This window comes from Erpetoichthys calabaricus, chromosome 3 (assembly GCF_900747795.2).
Source record: "Erpetoichthys calabaricus chromosome 3, fErpCal1.3, whole genome shotgun sequence".
NCBI lineage: Eukaryota > Metazoa > Chordata > Cladistia > Polypteriformes > Polypteridae > Erpetoichthys > Erpetoichthys calabaricus.
The window spans coordinates 15878517-15899100 of NC_041396.2; the positions used below are offsets into that span (position 1 = coordinate 15878517).

Here is a 20584-nt window from a genome sequence, read left to right on the forward strand (position 1 = left end):
ACACTCCCAGACGCGTTGCCACCCTTCCACCCAGCTCAGCTCGATGTCTGGGATTTCCCATAGTCCTTTTATAGTCCTGATCCGGAAGTGTTTCGCCCTCTGTCCACGTGACTAGGGACACTTCCGGGTCATATAAAAACTCTTCTTCACCCCGGAGGCACGTCGTTTCTTCCTGTCATGTGATCATGACGCACCTCCGGGTTATAGGGCACATAAGAGTCCGACAACCTCCCTACAGTGACTCCTGGAGGCCCCCATGGTATCCAGCAGGGCTGTGCATATAAACTACAGAGTCCATGATGCCCTGCTGGAATTCGGGGCACGTTCATGCTGTCGGGAGAGCTCCTCCTGGCGGCCTGGGGGTGAGGGCCGGAGTAGAAAGCCGGCAATCCTTCACAGTGTTTAGTGAAGGATGATACATGCACGTAGTATACACAGCATATTTTCCACCCATTTTTGTAAAGCTCCAATGCTTTACAATTTCTCCAAATAATAAACACTAGTATTCTATGTATTTAACCTTGTATGGTAGAAAGTCAGTTTTATTGTTAAAGCAAGTCAAAAAAAGAATGAGTCAAGTTTCCAGTTTTCAATTCAGTGTGTTCCTATAAAACCGCAGTCTCTTTTACAGCAGCTATCTTTCTAGGAGGAACATAAATATATGTATTAAGCACAGGATTACTGTAAAAAAACTAACCAATTTTGCCCTTCCTATAGTGATTCTTGGCCTGATAAATGGCAGACAATTGAACTGCCTAAAATCTTTCAAGCCACTTTAATTTAATAATGCTACAGAAACACTATTATGAATACAGTCAAGACCTGTTGCCTGACCAGATTTGAACATGACCGTTGTGGCTGTCTATAGCAATAGAAATCATATTTTTCATTAAAGGTCTTAAAGTGGTCAATCAAGGTAGGACTGTAAGGTGAAAATGGAAAACCACCAAGAAAAACCTTTATCATTGTTGTATGTTTTTGTAGGATTGAAAGCATCAAGTTTTATGCCCTTTATTTCTCAAAGAAATTAGATTTTGTCTGTAAACATTTGCTTTGCTTCAAGTAACTGGAGTTGTATAGTATTTAATTATGTTTTTTATACTTTGTTGCTCCCAATTGGCTGTGAAGAAGATGATGTGCTTCAGCCTAAGTATAGACTCGGCAAACACTGATCTATATGCACCTTGTGTTTAGCAAGCAGCAAATTAATGCCCACCTGATTACAACTGGGTTAGTTTTGCAGAAGTGTGCTTTATTTAGTAGACAAGAAGCCTTGTGTGTGAAGCCAGAATTTTGTGCTGTAATGATTTAGCATTCCTTAATTTTTTTGGTTTATTTGGACCCATTTTGGTTGTATTTCAGAAATTTGTTCTTCATTTTCACAGATGAGCAGTAACGCAGCAAGCCCAATGTCTGGTGTGGCGTCTTTAAGTTCCGGAAGAGGAACTGGAAAGTCTGCAAGCTTTGTTCCTGAGTTGCAAACAATGCTGTAAGTTGAAAGTGTTAAATATTTTGTCTGTCTATCCCATCACTATTCTAGCCATGTGTGCCTTAGTTTTCTGTATAGCACCTACTGTTCTGTGAGAGTGGGATTGGTATATCAGTACTCAAGAAGTAAGACAGTAAACTGGGAATACTACATCTAAAACCAGGTTATATACTTCATTTTGTGGGTTGCAGAAAATCTGTAAAGAAAGATTTACACCGGAGAGCTTTCTTGAGCTAAAGAAAATCCTATGTGCAACATAGAATGAAACTGCTATTCTTTTTTTAAAAAGGAACAATGTATACAGTATGCCTGTTCTGTCCGAGGGAAGCTTGCAAGTCCATCCTTGCCTTATAATTATGCTAATCTCCCAAAGCATTTTCCAGTGACTCTGCTGGGTCATCATAAAATTGCTCATTTCTTGCTTCAGTAATGCTTCCCATTTAAAGTGGTGCTGACGTATGATTGAAGATTAAAAAATCTGTCAAAGGCAAAACACTTTCGTCTGTCAGTAAAGCTGTGCCAAGAACTGGCCTGGCAAGTCTCAAGAGCGTTTTCCTTTTCCTTTATTATTAAAAATTGAACCCTTATGATCAAGGATTACTTACTTATGAATAATTAATAGGGTTGGTTTCTAAAAAATTTGCAGGCCTTCTAAATTTTATAATCTCAGAGAAATTGGAGATCTAAATATTTAGGAAACTTTATGTTTAATTTCTATTTTTTTTCAGCTAGTATTTCTCGATCACAGAATACAGTATTTCTTTGTAATAACTTATTTGTCTTTAATGTCTGTTTCTATTCATGCTTATATAAAAAAACCTAAAGAAAGTCTAATCTGTCCATTTTACTTTCTTTTCTCCTGACTGAGAACTGTATATAAACCTTTTAAAGTACTGGCTCTGTATCTGTTTTCACAGTCCTGTATTTTGCAAAACACTTAATTATAGCTTTATTGAGGAGGCATTTTTGAAAGCAGCATAAACTCAATCCAATTTAAAAGATTAGTTTCCACCCTTGGCAAAGTTTCTATGGAGCTGAATGATGATACCAAGAAATAGTATTCTTACTTCATCCAAGAGGCGCTCAACATTTGCCTGGCTCCAAATCTAACAAAAAGGCTGATCTAAATACATAGTTATTGTTTTCAGTATTATCCTTGTCACTGTTCTGGAGACAGAAAAATAGTTTATTTTCTTATGCAGTGGTATCAATAATTTGATATAGAGACCAGACAATTTTTTTGCAAACTGACATCTAAAATAAGAATATGTGTATCTGAAAGCAATGAGTAGAGCCTTATGGTAATACAAAGTGATTTTTGATTTTCTTTTGATAAAAAAAGGTAGAGACATGACAGTAGTACTTATAGTCATAATACTGTGTGTTTAATCATTGGCTGTCTTTTGAATGCTTTGTGTAGTATTTATTTCCTCTCTCTCTCTCTGCCCCCCCCCCTTTTTTTTCTTAGCACCCCTCCCCATATCAGCCTTGCTCATATGCCTTCATGGAGGTCTTTAATTGAGATCACTTGTACTCATGTATGGCAGGAATCTCAAAGGCTCATGGGAGAAACATGAAACAGTAAAATAAAAAAAAAACTTTCATTAAAAAGCTTCTGTTTTACACTCGCCCATCCAAAGAAAGCTGAGCTTTTTATTTGTGTATGGTCCAGATGAATAGTGCAGCTATGACAGATTTCTTATACAGTATATATTTGTCATAGTTACTCTATTAAAGAAGAAAAGTATTAAAAGATATATTTTTCTATATTGCATTCTTTGTCTTACAGTTAACAAGGAGGTGAAGCATAATTTGTTCAAATATAGGAATATGTTATATGAAGTTAATGGTAAAGACTTGGGCTTTCTCTGTAGAGCCACACACAAGCATGCATAAAGGAAAACTTTGGTGGCCCAGACTTTTCATTTGAACTTAACAAGGGATGGGAAATGTTATCCATTCCTTCATTTTCAAACATAATTTCACCAGACTTATGATGTATGAAATGTATAAGAAATATAATGAGGAGAAAGTGCTTGAATACGTCTGCATAACTATTAAAGCGCTAAAGATATTTACAGTTCTGATTTGTACTTTTTACATTTTTTAATAGAGCCTAGTTAAATGCTTAACTATCTTTTGTAATATACTGTAAGAACACATTCAACCTGTCTACATTTTACTATGTGTTACAACTCCTGGTATACACCTTTGACTACCTAACATCACCTGACAGAGAAGGTTCATGTCTGGGTATTGACTTAAATTTATTAATTAGAAGCTTACTTCAGTTTTCTGTGATTCAATTTATTTGCTTTTTAAGTAGGGAGGGAGGGAGAGCGAGAGAGAGTTTTCAATCATAATATCAAGCAAGCCTAGTCAACTTATTTTGAGCTACCTCTGGACAGTCTTGCACTGTGTTTGAAGTTATATAGTTATATCTATTAATGATTCATACTTCTACAAATACTTATGTGATTTTAGGAATTCATGAGATTTCTAAATATGGTAGTTTGCAGATGTTTTAACTAGTTATCACTATGAGTTATTCAGCATCACTGTATTACAGTACTTATTCCACTTTAACAGTCAGTATGTGTTGTATAGTTTATTATTTTTAAATACCACCACTATAATAAACCAGTAGCATTGATTTATAACTCTTCTATTTTGTTAACACTAATAACTAATGTTAGTCCTAAATTAATTTTATTTAAAGGGTTGTTAGATCATTTCATGAATTTAGTTTATTGTCTTTGCTTTAATAATTTGTGGTAAAGTTTCACATGTCAACTTTTTGATGTTTCAAAGGATATTGGACTCTGTCATCTTCAGTGTCAGTGAGAAGTTCATCCTTTTATTTAAACTGATGGCAGACTTTGGAGTTTAATTTAAATCTTGGGAGGTTTAATTTGAGCCTGGCTGGTAGTGCTGCCGAACGAGTATGTTTGAAAATAACTCAAGTAACCATACTTGTGTAGAAAAATAAACCACAGTTTTTCTTTTCCTACGATCTGTCATCTTTCTTCTTTTGAAAAATGTGCATAAAAAACAACCCTATGAGAAATTTAAATTATTTAAAGTAGTGGTTGTATGTTCTTTTAGTTAAAGAATTTAATAAAATATATTAAAGTGTTAACTTTAGGAATCAATTTCTTTTTGTATTTTTTCTAAAACTTAGCAAAATACTTATTTCTGTTCTGAAAAACAGAATTCTATGTTTTAACGTTGTTAGGCTAGTAATTAGAAAGTTGGTATTGGTTATCCTAAGAAGTAGGACACATTATAAAATTTCCACCTTCTTCATTTCTATCCAAGCTGTCCTAGGCTGTTCTTTAGGACTATTCCCTTCTATCTCAACTTGTTTCCTCAGTCAGTTATTGTCCAACATTTGCTCCACATGTCTAAACTACCTCAGGCTGTTTCTCCTCGTTCTAGACTTCATCTTTAATAGTTTTGCAAACTCCTTCACAAGCCTAAAACTTTGGTTAAATCTCTTAACATTCTTCTATTTATTTTTATCTATAGTAATATCAGTATCGCCTTCTGCACTTTTTTAGCAGCTCGTACCCAGCAGTGCACCAGTCAACTAGCAATTGGTCATCATCAGCTGAATTTTGTACTACTAGTTAAATTGTTAATAGTCTTTCTTTATTAAACAAATGTAATATTAATTTTTGTCAACATTTCATCATTGTGCCCTATACACTTAAAAGATCACACAAATATCCCAGACACATGCAACTAAGGGCATTATCTTTTTGTACTTGTGCCTTGCATAAATGCTGGAGTGTAAATTTAGTCAAATCATAAGCAGAAGCAGTGATAGAGTTGAGATAAAATCAGCACTCAAAATAGTTCAAAAACCAGCCATGGAGTGGACACATGAATATAGGAATATACAGTATATCCCTTTGATTTGAGACAACCACCACTGTTTCAGTGCCAAAAAAATCTGAAGTCATGTGCCTAAATGACTGCATCACTTTGGCAAACATTTTGCTCGACTGCCGTCCAGTAAGAGGTGTACAGTATATGATAGCATCCAATGATTCAGTTTCGACTCACCAACAGTTATTTCCCTCCAGACATCAAACTGCTAACTGCAAATATCCTCATAAGTTTTACTTGCATGTGACTAATAGTTCAGTGTGCAAAGTTGTTTTCACTAACTTTCCTGTTACTAATCATTCTGCTGGTCATTTATTTGGCATAGTCTGTATGGTACTTGATTTGTACATGTTGTATCACATACAATTGTATATAGTTGCTAAGTGCCAGTGTTTCTTCATTAGTAGAAGTGGAGACAAATAGAGAGCATTTTATAGTACTGTAAAATGAAATGGCAATAGATTTAACTGATTTGAATTAAATTTAACCAAAGACTACTAACAAACTAAGGGGAACTTGGTGATGAAGTGGTTTTCACTGCTGTTTCATAGATCCAGCATCCTGGGTTCTAATCCTGTGCCCAGTCACTGTATATTTTCAGCTCTCATGTTCTTTCTTGCCTCTCTAAGAATTTTTCTCTGGCTACACCGGTTTTATTTCTACATTCCCAAAGATAGTTGTTTTCTGTTAATTGAAGACTGTAAATTATTTGGGCAAAAGTGCATGCAAGTGGGTACTTCGCAAATAAAAAAATATAGTAAATGCCGTGGTGTGTACAAAAGAACATCACCACGGTCAGTGGTAATAATTAAAATGAATTGGGACGCATGCATGTACTGTGTCGCATGCAGCCTTCTCAAGATCTCAGAGCCCAGAGACGGACTTGCATCCATAGTGGACAGCATTAACAAAGGAGAGTACAAGACTGCAAAACTCAATAAAGAGAAGTCTGACATTTGGCAGACCTTTTCAATTGTTATCGACAGCGATGGCAACTAAGTGCAGTTTGCTTGTTCTGACAAATGTGCTAACATACAGCGGACATTAAGTCGGGGACCTCAGGTTTAAAGTGCCACATGTGTGCAACCAAAAAACTAATAAAAGATATTGTACATGACATGCTAGAGACCGTTAATAATTATGGGTATGTTGTCACAACTGATAGTTGGACTGAAAACTTCCATCAATTATGTTAATGATAGCTACAATCTTGTGTCAAGGGTGCATTTTTGTGACCCTGTTTGAAGCAAGCACGATTTAAACAGCTGAAAACACTTGCGCTTTACTGTTTAAAAAAGTTTCTAGAATTGACTGTTACTGACCGAGAAGCAAACATAATTGCTGTCCTTGCATGGCTACACCAAATCAAACTGTAGTGCCCACATTCTTAACACGATTCTCTCAAGTGCTTTTACATCAGCAGTGATGGAAAAAGCACCCGAGGTTGCACAGTTTCTGGCTAGTGTAAAAAAGTTAGTCAGATATTTTAATCATTCTGGACAACAAGGCAAGTTTAAGAGGCCACTCAAACAGGTGTGTGGAGAGAAGATATAGTGCTGAATTCAGCGTTGCAGCAATTTGATGGCTGCATCAGCAAAAAGATAACTGTGGTCTCTTTTCCGAAACCGTTCAGATGACTGATTTAAAATCTGATATTACTGGAAGAACTTGTCTACAAATTGTTCAGCACCAGGTCTTATCCACATGCTCTACAAAGTAGATATATTTTTCAGCCCAAACCTTCTGTTTGTATATCTTTTATTTAAGAGCATCATAAAGGTGCAGTAACAAAAAGAGATTTATAAAAATTTGTAATACAGTAAGTGTGTTTTAATGATATTGCACTAAATCAAAGGGTGCAGTGTAGTTCACTGGTCAGCTCTTAGTAACACCCTCTTTCATCCCGGAGCTTGTGAGCAGATGAGGAGATGCCTGTATGTCCACAGTGCTTTGCTTTGGTTAAATTATGCTTGTATTGATAAACAAAAAGTACTGTGAGAAAATGGAGAGTCTCTTAAGCTACCAGTATTATGCCAACTAGAAAAGTGTATGTTTTAAACTTATATATACGACTTGTACTTGGACGTCACCTACCTTCCGTGTGCATTCCACATTTTTGTGGAATGAATAGCAATTATTAAAACAGATCATACTTTATTTCAATATAGAATAGTAATTGGTTGCCTACTTACAAAGCTTTAACAAGACATGTTGGCTACACTGCTTTTTACATATATATGTGAAAAAGATGTGCAAACTTGTACCCAGAAATTATTGTTTACATCCCATCGGAAGTGCTATATTAAACATTGATGAAGAAGAATTGTCACAAAAAAATGAAAAGGACAGTTGGGCCTAAGAGGGGAAAACTTCAGCCAACTCCTTGTACAAGACCATGATAAACAGGCTTATCAACCATACATGATTTTTTTTTTTTTAATGGAAGCAATTTGTTTCTTTGGGCAGGAGTGGGACAAATGAGGCCAAGTGTATGTGAGAGTGGGCAGGCGCGGGATGATGCACTGTGGGAGTAGGCGGGCACGGGTTTAAAAAATGAGTCCATCAATCTCACACAGACCTCTACTCCAAGGTCAAAGTAAAAAAAAAAAAGGCACAGGAAATCCCCATTACAGCACTTATTTGGGTCTGGGACTATAAAATCGTACATTGTGCGTGCTCTAAAGGTTGGCACTGTTTCAGTTGGCACAAAAGATTTGTGGTATTACCTGTCTTTGTGGGAACATGCTTTCGACACAATTTGCAGTGCGCGCTACTCTGCTTCTTGCTTGTCAGACTTTAAATAGCCAAAATATCTGCACACTACCAAATTCCTCAGACACTTCTTTTCAACAGCGCCGTCATCTTTTGAGCTTTGGGTTATGTTTGTTGGGGTATCTTCCTTGGTAATACTGATTTTTATCGAGTTTTCATTAACATTTTCTTTTGTCATTTTCTCTTTTTTGTCTTGCCCCCACTCCTGACATACTGGCATGTACTCTGGAGTTAAAGTACTGCCAAAAGTCCTTGTGCAAGGAAAACTTATTTTGTATGCGCAAGTGACATTTTGAGCGCATTTTACAAGTGTAAATTAACTCCATAGTGCGTGGCTGCTGCAGCCCATACATTAGCCCGCTCAGTACTGTGTCCACCAAGCTAACCTGACGTGGCTGTAGCTGTATTCCAGCCACATGATTGGTTCGGCATGCCGCTGTTCTCATTATCATTGGCTTTTCGTGTTGTCTGTTAAAACGTGGATGGAATAAGTTTTATCGACCATGTTTTATATTTCTAGTAAGGAAAAGTTAATTTTATGCTAATTCTCTTTATCGTTTTATTGCCCAGGCCTACTTATGAGTGGCCCAAAAAAGGACTGTTTGGCTTTTTCAGCACAGTGCAGTTTCTGCCATGCTCTTCAGGTCTTCAGTGGTGCCTTAATACATTGGTCAGAGGCAGCTCACATGCCACATTATTCTCTTGGCTTTCTGGAAGCCAACCCAGCCTGATAGATAGATAGATACTTTATTAATCCCAAGGGGAAATTCACAATGGGCTACAGCAGCCAGGAGATGTGATCAAAGTGCTCTTTTTAAGTGCTGTGTTTGTGCTGTTCCCTACCTCTCACTCATAGAAGTATCCCCCATGGGTCCGGACCCTGAAATTGCTACAGTACTAATCTCAGGATCTGTGGAGGGGCAGGATGTAAGCATTGTAGGTTGAAGCTTAACAATTGTAAATACTTTGTTACAGGAAACTGTTTTTTCTTTTTCTTTGCATCATCATACAAATCTTTTAGTGGTTATTGGTGTGTTCTAATCTTTCAGGTAGGCAGGAGGTTACAGCAGGGTATGCATACACATCACTTAATCTGCGTGGATTCAGCATAGAGCTTGGTGTGCAGCAAATATAAGTTTTGCTTTTTTGGAACTTTCTGAATTTTTTTTTTCCTGAATATTTTCAATCCGTGGTTGGATGAATCCATGAATACAGAATGCACAGATATGAAGTGCCTGACTGTACTGTGTTCACTTCATATACTACTTGTTTGGGTTAAAGGTCAAAAATGTAATGTATAGTTTCATTCATATCAAGATGACATTAAGCTATATGTGTTATGGTAAGTGACATTGCTATTATTCTGTCTAAAATTCTTTGCTTTAATGAGTTACTACATGTCTTTAAATTAAAAATAAAATTTGCCTAGTTGGTGGATCTGCTTCAAACATTACCACGATAATGACAATTTTTAACTCTGAGAGCTTGATTAGCTTTTCTGAATCAGTCTGCATAAGTAAATTTCTGATCCAGAACGTTAAATATGTAAAATAGTGCCTAACTGTTTGGGGTACGCCATCTACTGCAAAGTATTTTGTAATGCATATAAGAATAAAATGCATTACGTCTAAGATCAGCAGATGGTGGAATGCAAACATTAGCACTACTATTGACAGTCCTATTCCAGATGCCATATAATCTAGGTAATAGACAAACTGATCTTCTATCTTAATAAAGAAAATTTTAAATTGACCAAATATAACAAATGAAAAAGATTGCTAGAAGGACTTCAGCTCTCAGTCATGTCCTTTAAACATTCTGGTGATATACCCTCACTGATACAGAAAAATGAAAGTAGAAGTAAATCGTGATTCCATTAACATCTATAAAGAAGGCATGCTGGCCTCCCAGAACCCGAGTTTGACTCCCTCATGGTCAGACCATCAGCAGCTTCACTGTGCGTAACAGTAAGTTGGCTATAATGAAATTAGTTCTTACTCTATCAGCACTTTTTATTTCTTATCTTTTTTTCTGTTTAAAATTTCCTTCATTAGGTTACAAGGTTCGTTGTATTTTATATGTACACTAGTCCAATAATAATACAAATAACAGACAATGGATACAACAACATATGCTTAATAGAACATCAGACTATATACATAGTAACCGCATATCAACTGCAAATACAGTTCTAAGTATGAATAGGTCTTGATTATCACTAAAGTTAAAAAAAAATGTCCTTTATTTAGTCTGATGGCCTGTCCTGAACAATTTGCCAGAATAGAAGAGAGATAAAGCTGACTGTGCAGACTGGCTGATGCTCTGTGGTCCTGACTTGAGTAGGTGTCATATTAGGATGTTATGCAGCCAGTGAGGACAGATTGCACTGTACACTGCATCTGAGTTGCTGAGCATGGATGGAGACATCCTGGCATTCATCAAATGTCTGAAGAAGTAAGTGCATTTGGGAATCTTCTAAAGGAGTGTGGAGTTGTGTAAATGACTGTATTAGGTTGTCAGTAATGGTCACTTGAAGATATTTAAAGATGCTTCCCATCTGATGTAGATGGGATTGTAGTCTCCCACTTGAAGTTTATATAGTCAGTTTCTTGATTTTGCTGATGTAAAGGGACATATTGTAAGCTGCCTTATTTTGGTAATGAGATGTATAGTGGTGCTGTGATCAGTGAATTAAAGTTGGAGTTGTGTGTAATAGAGAAGTGAAAAGAGCCAATACTTTCAGTACGACACCAATGCTCCATAAACATAATGAGATTAGCTTTTTTTTTCAGTATCGGTAGTACCAAATGACAGTTGGTACTGGACTCGTACTTGACTACAAATAGACAGCAAAGTGATACATGAGAAAAATATGAATAAGAGCTGTATTTAAAATGGCTCATGGTGATGGTAGTATAGAACTACATGTTGAAAAGGAAAACAGAAGTAATGTTTAGAAATTCATTGTATTTAAGACCAAAGAACCATGCTCAAAACACAAACACACGCTTTCCTTATTACCGCTTTTATCCCATTACAGATTCTATCCATAAATGGCTTCATGCATGCTTTGTAAGTGCACTGATGTGAATGATAAGATGTGCGTGTTAATTGTTCAACTTGTTGTGTCACAATATTGTAAGAAGACAAAATAATGGCATCACTGTGTCCTACACACACCATAGAATAGAATGGATGCTTCACAGTCACTATCTTGATTACATCAAACTCATCCATGGATGTGCTTTTAAGCATTCATCCATTTTCTAGCTGGTTTATATAGACAAGTGTCGCATGCACCATGCACTGTTATGCATATAGGACCGTGCATACTGGCATTGTGAACAACTGTAGCAAGTAAAACTCAAGGCAAGTTTCTAAACAAACCACCTTCACTGGTGATTAAATTAACTGCTCCATTTGTTAATATCACAATAAATATTACTTAGTGCTTTGTGTCCTAAGTAATGAACAAACTAATGTCCATTAATATAATCCCCAAAACAGGACAAATATAATGAAAACACAGATGTCCTATATTTTCAAGGTACATTGGTGAATGTAATGCAGACTATGAGTTAAACTGCAAGTCCAGTTAATATCCTTATTTTAGGTTGGTACAAGGGCTAATCAAGGTACAAGGGGTAAGAAATAACAAAGTCATATCAGTTCATTTTCAAAATATTTTGAAAACAGCAAAACAAAGTGTGGTTTACAGGGTTTCTGAAATAATTCATGTAAATTTCATGTAAAGCTTTGATTTCACGCAGGAAATTAAAGTAAGGACAAATGTAAAATAAAAAAAGAAAGACAGATTTGGAAAATTAAAGCTCCAGGATTTTGTGATAATTCAAAATTGAACAAGTTTGACTCATACGTTACTCTTTAGTTTGTTTTTAACCAACTAATGATGCAAATACAATGTACAATGGCTGACCCTGCGCTCTGACCCCAAGGGGTATGCGAAAACTACCAAATTCCTAATACAAGTAATTGTATAAGGCGAAACAAAGAACAAAAAAAAAAAAAAAAAAAATAGTAAATGTTGCAAACCTAACAGAGTAATTCTCTGACAAACCAGATATTAAAAGCATGTTGTTACATAAACTGTTTTAAAGAATTTGTGTAAACAGAAAATATCTTGAAATAACTTGGAATTCACTTAATTCCACAGTAAAGGTATAATAATATTTGAATTTTAATGTTTAGTAAGCAGTATGTTTCATTTACTAGAGGGAAAGTTTCAGAGAGTAAATTTGGAATGTGCACATAGTAAGATAAATCAGGTAGTTCATGTTGATATCATCCTTTATAAAACCTATGCTGAAATCCCCTCCAGGTTATAAAATGTCCCCCTTTGTGGCTACACTGGGAGGAGGATCCCCATGTCCATCACACATTAAAATTCAAACCCTGCATTGTATTTTGATATTTATGAATGTCCAAACTAGTTATTTAAATGATGAATGGGTAAGTTTTTGATAGATATAACAGTGTTTTTAAACTGCTGTTACTACTATGGCAGTGTGGCAGAATTTTTGGCAGGCAGTGTGGTGTAATGGTTAAGGCTTTGGACATCAGTCCCTGAGGTAGTGGGTTTAAATTGCACTATTGACAATATGTGACCACAAGCAGATCACTTGGAAAATCAAAAGAAATGTAACTACATGAGTCTCAAATATTGTAAGTCATGTTGGATAAATGCATCAGCCAAACAAGTACTATATATTACAAGTACTATATATATTTTATATTCTATTACAGAAAAAGGTGCAATTATTGTTCACTTTAATAATCAAGGAACTTTTAATGAGAAGCAGATGAATGGGATATCTGTTTTTGCCATGTATTTGAAAGGTATCGAATATTGTGAAATTTCACCGGTGTGGTATTGAATGCTAAAATTCTGGTAACGTGACATCCCTAGTGTCTAACCACATTGTCCTAGGTAAGCAAGGAGTATAACTGGAGATCTTCCCACTTCTCTTAGGTATACCTGTGTTAATGATTAGTGTGGATGAAGTGATGCTGCTAGTCTACATATTTTGGCATTGCCATTTCATAAATGCAAACGTTTTTACAGCAACTAACAAAAAACAAGCATCACTCACTTACTGTACCACAACAAACATAATGGATAGCTTCCTTATTATATTTTTTTGGAAAACTAGGGGGCTCTGCCCCCTGTTCGCTTCGCTTGCCATCCTCTGGGCAGGCGCTACTCGCTAGCCACTTCATGGCTCTGCCTCTCGCATATGGGGAAGCGGATGTACAATTTTTAACAGATTGTTATTTTCATGGAAATTATTACATATGCATAATAGACCTAACTATTTTACATTACAGCGAGTATTTAACAGTAGTAAAAGTAGTAAAACGTAATAAATTAAAAGACAATTATGTTTCATGTAGAGTTAGAGGTATTTGTTGCATTATACGTTTTTGTTCTGTTTTGCTTGGAAATTAACACGCAAATAGTTTTTAAATTTACACTATTACTGTAGAACTTCAGTCAAAACAATATTTGGAATTAACTTTTTGTCAATATCGCGTTGAATTTTATTTTCCGTGTTTGTGCTTACATCGTGACAACGCAACGTATAACTGCCCGTGAGTAAATATCGGTTCTTTCTCCCTAATAAATAAACCGACTTTTTTGAATATTTGTCCCTGTGATTTGTTAATTGTCATAGCAAAAGTTCTTCTAACGGGGAAACTGTAATCATTTTAATATGAATGGCATATCAAGATCTCCTTTGGTGTCTGTTATTCGCAGAAGATGTCTCTACATTACCTTTCTTGTCGCCTGTTAAAATGTTACATGTCAGAATTGTTCGACCAATTTCGAATACAACTAATCTTGTCCTATTGCATAGCCCATCACTCATACATAAATTACGCAATAACATTACGATACATCCTTCTTTCATCAGTAATTTGGCTGGTGGAAGACCGGACGGTGTTAACGATTGTAGATTTTCTACGTGATATTGTAAGTTGATGTTTTCATCTTCTGCACCATCACCACCAACTGTTTCAGCGTAGTCTATTAATACGCATTTAACCAATTTGACGTGTAACTGATTGACAGTTTTCGCGTTAATTCGTTTGACTTCATCGTTTCTCGGTTGCCAGGATTGACCATGTACTCATTTCTTTTGTTGATAACCCTTCTGGATGAAATTCTTCACTAAGATTTGGACATAATAAGTCTTCTTTTATTGGGACCTTAAAGTGAGGAAAACATAAAAATTTATAAGAGCTGAGAGCTCAGGATCTATGTCTGACAAAAGCATTCACACAAATGAGAGGTGAGAGAACCGTGGGTATGGGACGTTAACCGGAAATGGTTGAGAGGAGGGCGGGACTTGGAAATATCTCTTGGCAATAGTCTTGTCTCAAGATTTTATTTTATAATAGAGAAATAAGACATTTTTAATAGATGATATAACAAGTGGCATGTTCAGTGCTTTTTTTTAATCAAAGAAGGATATTAATAAAAGTATACTTCTATTTCATACATAGTTTTAATTGAATATTTTTGAAAATGTATTACATTTCTAAAACATTAATTATTTGTTAGCTTCATGGGGTGGATTAATAAACAATTAATTTCTGATAACACTTGCACATTGCTGATTAACTTATTTTTCTGCACATACAGTCATCACTGTCTCTTTGTAGGAGTCAGTTCCAAGACTCCATGTGAAACGGTGAAGTCCACAAATATTGGATGCTGCCTGGAAGCATAAAATCAGATCAGATCTTCATAGAATCAGATCAACATATTATTGTAATATGCTCTGTGGTTTAGCGGTTACAGTTGCTTTTCAACTCTACTGGCATACTTAACAAACATCTTTCTTAATAAAAATATCATTTATTGAAGAAAATAAAGTTTTTTGCAAAATTTAGCCAATTTAAAAGGAGACCGGCTGTGCTCTTTACCTCATTGCTTATCTCACTCCCACAGGTCCACTTGGCTTTCTCAAACATATCAAATTCACCTTGAAAACTTCTTTCTTTCCACTGTTATTATTTACATTATTCAGTGTTTCTTCCTGTGCATGAATTGTTGTCTGTTCTATAGACAGCTAGACAATAATTACCAAAAATGTTAGTTACAATACCTTACACTCTTTTACTGTGTATAATAAAGGAGAACATAGACAAATCTAAAACACCTGTTTGAGCTCCACTTATTTTAGTTTTGATTCTCAGTAATATTATTGGCATGAGTGAATGTATAATAAGAAGAAATCATAAAACTAACTAATTAGTTACTTTTGCTCACTAAAAAAACATCTTCAGCTGTTACTACTATATAGTCAGCAAAGATGACACAGTATTGGCTTGTAACATTTGATAATTGATTTGTGGTTCTTTATTCTGTTTTATCATGTCTTAGCTCTATCTCATAATCTGGCTTTTTCATTTCCCCAATGTATTTTATTATGGCATACATTAGACCCACCACAGAAAGTGCATAATGCTAATTAATGATTGGCATTTTGAACTTAGTATTGACAACCAGGTGACTTTGGATTTTCAGAAATCTAAGGCTTGATTAAAAAATTCCTTTATTCATTCATTTTTCACTGCTTATCTGAAAGCTGGTCGCAGGGGCAACAGTCTTAGCTGTGATGCCATTACGTCCCTTTCCCTAGCCAGCGATATAATTCTCCCAGCGATCCCTGAGTCTTTCCTGGTGTCTCCTCCCAGCTAGTCATCCCCATAAAACCTCCACAGGGAGGCGTCCGAGAGGCATCCATATCAGATGCCTGAGCAACCTCATTTGGTTCCTCTCGATGTGAAGGGTCAAAAAAATATTATATGATAATAATAAAAAATATGATGCAGTGTAATTGGTTAATCAGTTATTTATTGTAATACAGTATGTGCAAAATACAGTGAAACTCGTATGTGCATGTATCACCAATATGCACCATGCTGCCACTGTTTTAGAAGGCTATGTAAAATATTTCAACATAGCATGTAAAACACGATAAATAGCCCTTGACACAACTGCCCTACACCTTGGGTTCTGCGGTTCATGCCTAAGTTAGGTAAACCCATATATATAAGCAGTGGTAATGACATTACAGTGTTTTTCACACTGCTTGGAGCAATTAATACACATCACGAACCAAACAAAACAAGACATCACATAGGGTAAAAGGAACATGCCCCACATAAAGAGAATAATGCTGGAAGACAGATCAGTCATGGTAGTCTTCACAGTGTATAAAAAAGTGACAATAATTAGTTTGTGTTTTCTTTGCTTGATGCTGGCATGTATCTGAGATTTCACTGAGGCTAGGACGGGTGGAACTTGACTGCATATGAGATGCTTTTTAGGAAAAAATAACTATGATTTGAATGATTATTTGTTGTTGTCTGAGTGTGATTCAGTATGTATGCATGCCCTTGACCCTCTGCAGTTTGCATATCAGGAGAAGGTGGGAGCAGAGGATGCCATCATCTATATGCTACACCGATCCCTCTCTCACTTGGACAGAGGTAGTGGTGCTGTAAGAATTATGTTTCTAGACTTCTCTAGCGCCTTCAACACAATCCAACCTCTGCTCCTTAGGGACAAGCTGACAGAGATGGGATTAGATTCATACCTAGTGGCATGGATCGTGGACTATCTTAAAGACAGACCTCAGTATGTGCGTCTTGGGAACTGCACGTCTGACATTGTGGTCAGCAACACAGGAGCGCCACAGGGGACTGTACTTTCTCCGGTCCTGTTCAGCTTATATACATCGGACTTCCAATACAACTCGGAGTCCTGCCATGTGCAAAAGTTCGCTGATGACACTGCTATCGTGGGCTGCATCAGGAATGGGCTGGAGGAGGAGTATAGGGACCTAATCAATGACTTTGTTAAATGGTGCGACTCAAACCACCTACACCTGAACACCAGCAAAACCAAAGAGCTGGTGGTGGATTTTAGGAGGCACAGACCCAGTGATCATCAAAGGTGACTGTGTGCAGATGGTGCAGACCTATAAATATCTGGGAGTGCAGCTGGATGATAAATTAGACTGGACTGCCAATACTGATGCGCTGTGCAAGAAAGGACAGAGCCGGTTATACTACCTTAGAAGGCTGGCGTCCTTCAACATCTGCAATAAGATGCTGCAGATGTTCTATCAGACAGTTGTGGCGAGCGCCCTCTTCTACGCGGTGGTGTGCTGGGGAGGCAGCATTAAGAGGAAAGACGCCTCACGTCTGGACAAACTAGTGAGGAAGGCAAGCTCTATTGTTGGCATGGAGCTGGACAGTCTGACATCTGTGGCAGAGCGAAGGGCGCTCAGCAGGCTCCTATCAATTATGGAGAATCCACTACATCCACTTAATAGTATCATCTCCAGACAGAAGAGCAGCTTCAGCGACAGACTGCTGTCACTGTCCTGCTCCACTGACAGATTGAGGAGATCGTTTCTCCCTCAAACTATGCGACTCTTTAATTCCACCCAGAGGGGTAAACGTTAACATTCAACATTATACAAAGTTATTGTCTGTTTTTCTGTTTTTCACCTGCATTGTTATCATTCTTTAATTTAATATTATTTATTGTATCAGTATGCTGCTGCTGAAGAATGTGAATTTCCCATTGGGATTAATAAAGTATCTATCTGTCTGTCTGTCTGTCTGTCTGTCTGTCTGTCTGTCTGTCTGTCTGTGTGTGTGTGTGTGTGTGTGTGTGTGTGTGTGTGTGTGTGTGTGTGTGCGTGCGTGCGTGCGTGCGTGCGCCAGGACTGCTTATAATAATATGATTTGAGTAGACATGGCATAAGAAAAACATAGAATTTGAGTACACCGTTAGCACATGTTTTGAACCATGTATAGTCACGATGGTTTAATGGTAGATGATGTTATACTTCGATCAGTTGATTTGATGTCACTTGCCAGTCTTCTGTGCAGAGCAGCATTTGTTGCAAGCTATGGTATAAAATTTGACGAAACAGAACTGGACATACAAAGAAGGAAAATATGTAGCAATGTGGACAATGTTGAAGCTTCACCAATGCTGGCAACGGTAACCAAACATATGAACAGGAAATGTATCCTAACCTGAAGAAAAATCGTGCCAAGAATCTGATAAAATTTCATGTGACAAATTAATATCTACTACAAAGAAAAATACTGAATTTAACCTTTAAGGATTATGGGTATCTTTGGTTGTAATTTCACCTGATAGAGAGAATTGCCTGATTGGATAACATTGCATTTTAATATATTAAAGACACCCACTCCCCTCAAAAAAATTTTATGAATGTTTTCTCTCAAATAGATTTTACAGCAGGACAGGGGTAAAGATAACATAAAAGTGTACAGTACAAAAGCAATATTTATGAATTGTAAGATTTCAGTTTTCTTTCTTCTAATTAACATTACTGTATTAACATTATGCTCAAATTGAGAAGTATATTTGTGTTCATTGTATAAGCGAGAAACCAAATCAATGTCATGTACCAATAATAAATTAGATTTTTTAATTGAGAATGTAAAACTGTAAAAGGAAAAATAGAGCATGTTCTGCTTTTTAAGGTAATTGTTGACTTATTGAATCCAGTGCTTCAAATTGTTTTCAATGTCTAAGAGGCAGTAAATTATGCCCTAATTTAAAAGCAAAGTCAAATTAAAGAAGAATGAGTTTCAGCCAAGGGCAGAAAGCGTCTTAGAAATGAATTCTCATTTCACTTAGTCACTTCAGTTATTTATTCTAAAACTACTGGCAACATACTGAATAAGTGGTGCTGTTTAATAGATGTTGAAAATAATTATACAGTTACATAGTAAATAAGCAAATGGCAATATGGTTATTTCATGTAATTGAATATAGTGTCATTTATAGCAGCAAGCAGTCAAAGGCTTTTGTGGTTGGGAACAAGAAAAGACACAGGTTTTCATATAGTGATGACATCACACAGCCAAACTCATTAAGAGTAATTATCAGAACTGAGTGCTTGTTTAGAAGTTATGTCTTGATTTCATAGCCTTCAGCTATTTTTATGAGTGATTTTTTGCTACTGTCTAGCGCCTGTGATTTTTTTTTTTTTTTTCTTTTTCTCTTTTTTTATTCTCTGATTGTTTTCTGGAGAGTTGAGTCAGGACAAGTCACATTGGAAACAAACAGCAATAATGATCTGGCTTGTGGACACTCTGGTTAACCAGACTGTAATTTGGGGACTGAAAGGAACCTCTCAGTGCTATTGAGTATTTGTTTACCAGAGATTTTACAGAACATTTTTTTTTTTACTCCTTATTGCTGAGGCTACAGTGCCTAAGTAACCAGTTAACTATTTAAGAGTATTCTGTTCAGCTACATTTGGGCAAAGTAAATAATTAAAAAAAATGATTTGAGTAAACTCTTGACCACTAAATATTTGTTTAGAAGTTTTAATTACACCTTACCAATTGTTGGCTTGACAAGCAAAGTTTGAGACACAATTAATACTTTTATTAACAATTTATTTTATTACATTTCTTTTTAGTTGGCTAGTCTTAGCTGATATAATACTGAGTAATGCTTTGGCTGGGAGGATTTTAACTTTTCTCTTTTAATTTATTTAAGAAATGTTTGTTTAGTCAAAATGACAAACACACCACAAGTGGATACTGCTATTATTTTACTATTTTGGTCATGCAATTTTTTTGTAAGGTCACAGAGTGAAATGAGTGGAGATAAAGTAGGCTACTATGTGTTTTTTGCAATGTGTGGTACTTGTACATGTAGATATTTTACCAGATCAAGTTCACACCTAGTAGGATATATGAACATCAGAAAAATTCAAAAAGTGCATTATTTTATGTTGTATATTTCTATAGTAAACACAATTTGAGGCTTCTTACTGCAATTTTTTTGGCAGTTTTAACACAGTGCTGATGAAGTGACTTGACACTGATGATACAGTGAGTCAGGATTGGAGACTGAGCTTGGATCCTTATTTTTTGCGCTGAAGCCATCAGTGTTTATTTTGTGTAACAGTTTTCAATAATGAACACTATTCCAAAACAGTTTTCAATTTTATTTCTTTGTCTCTAAGCCCAAGATGAAAAAATGTGGAGAGAATTTTGTAGGTCTTTTGAAAGAATATTCCAGTACATGTTGTAACAGGAAAATATGATGTTCACAGATAAACCCACACTGAAATTAGGCAATGCACCATTTGTGGGACAGCTAGGCAATAACAAATAAGAAGCAGCAGAGTAAAACCCTCAATCTCAGGTAATTAGAATGGTTACTTAGTTAATAGAGGTATGTCTATATCCCTTTCGTAATTATCTGAGGCTGGCTTGTTCTGTTTGCAAGACATGAGCAAAAGAAAAACAACAACATGCACTTAAATATTTAGAATGGCAGGACCTGGGAATAAACTGGCAAACAGGTATACAACAGCTCTAATTTATTTTTTGTGA

At 36.1% G+C, this 20584-nt stretch overlaps 2 protein-coding genes across 5 annotated transcripts in view; one reads left to right on the plus strand and one right to left on the minus strand.

The window, feature by feature from the left end:
- Positions 1–20584, minus strand: part of runx2a (RUNX family transcription factor 2a) — a 197605-nt gene that overhangs the window by 161735 nt on the left and 15286 nt on the right. The gene's annotated exons all lie outside the window — the stretch shown is intronic.
- supt3h (SPT3 homolog, SAGA and STAGA complex component) overlaps positions 1–20584 on the plus strand; it is a 518283-nt gene that overhangs the window by 19746 nt on the left and 477953 nt on the right. For all 3 annotated transcript variants that reach the window (XM_028796401.2, XM_051924455.1, XM_051924456.1), the window contains exon 2: positions 1386–1489. In XM_028796401.2, coding sequence (XP_028652234.2) covers positions 1386–1489 — 104 coding nt within the window. The remainder of the gene's footprint in view (positions 1–1385; positions 1490–20584) is intronic.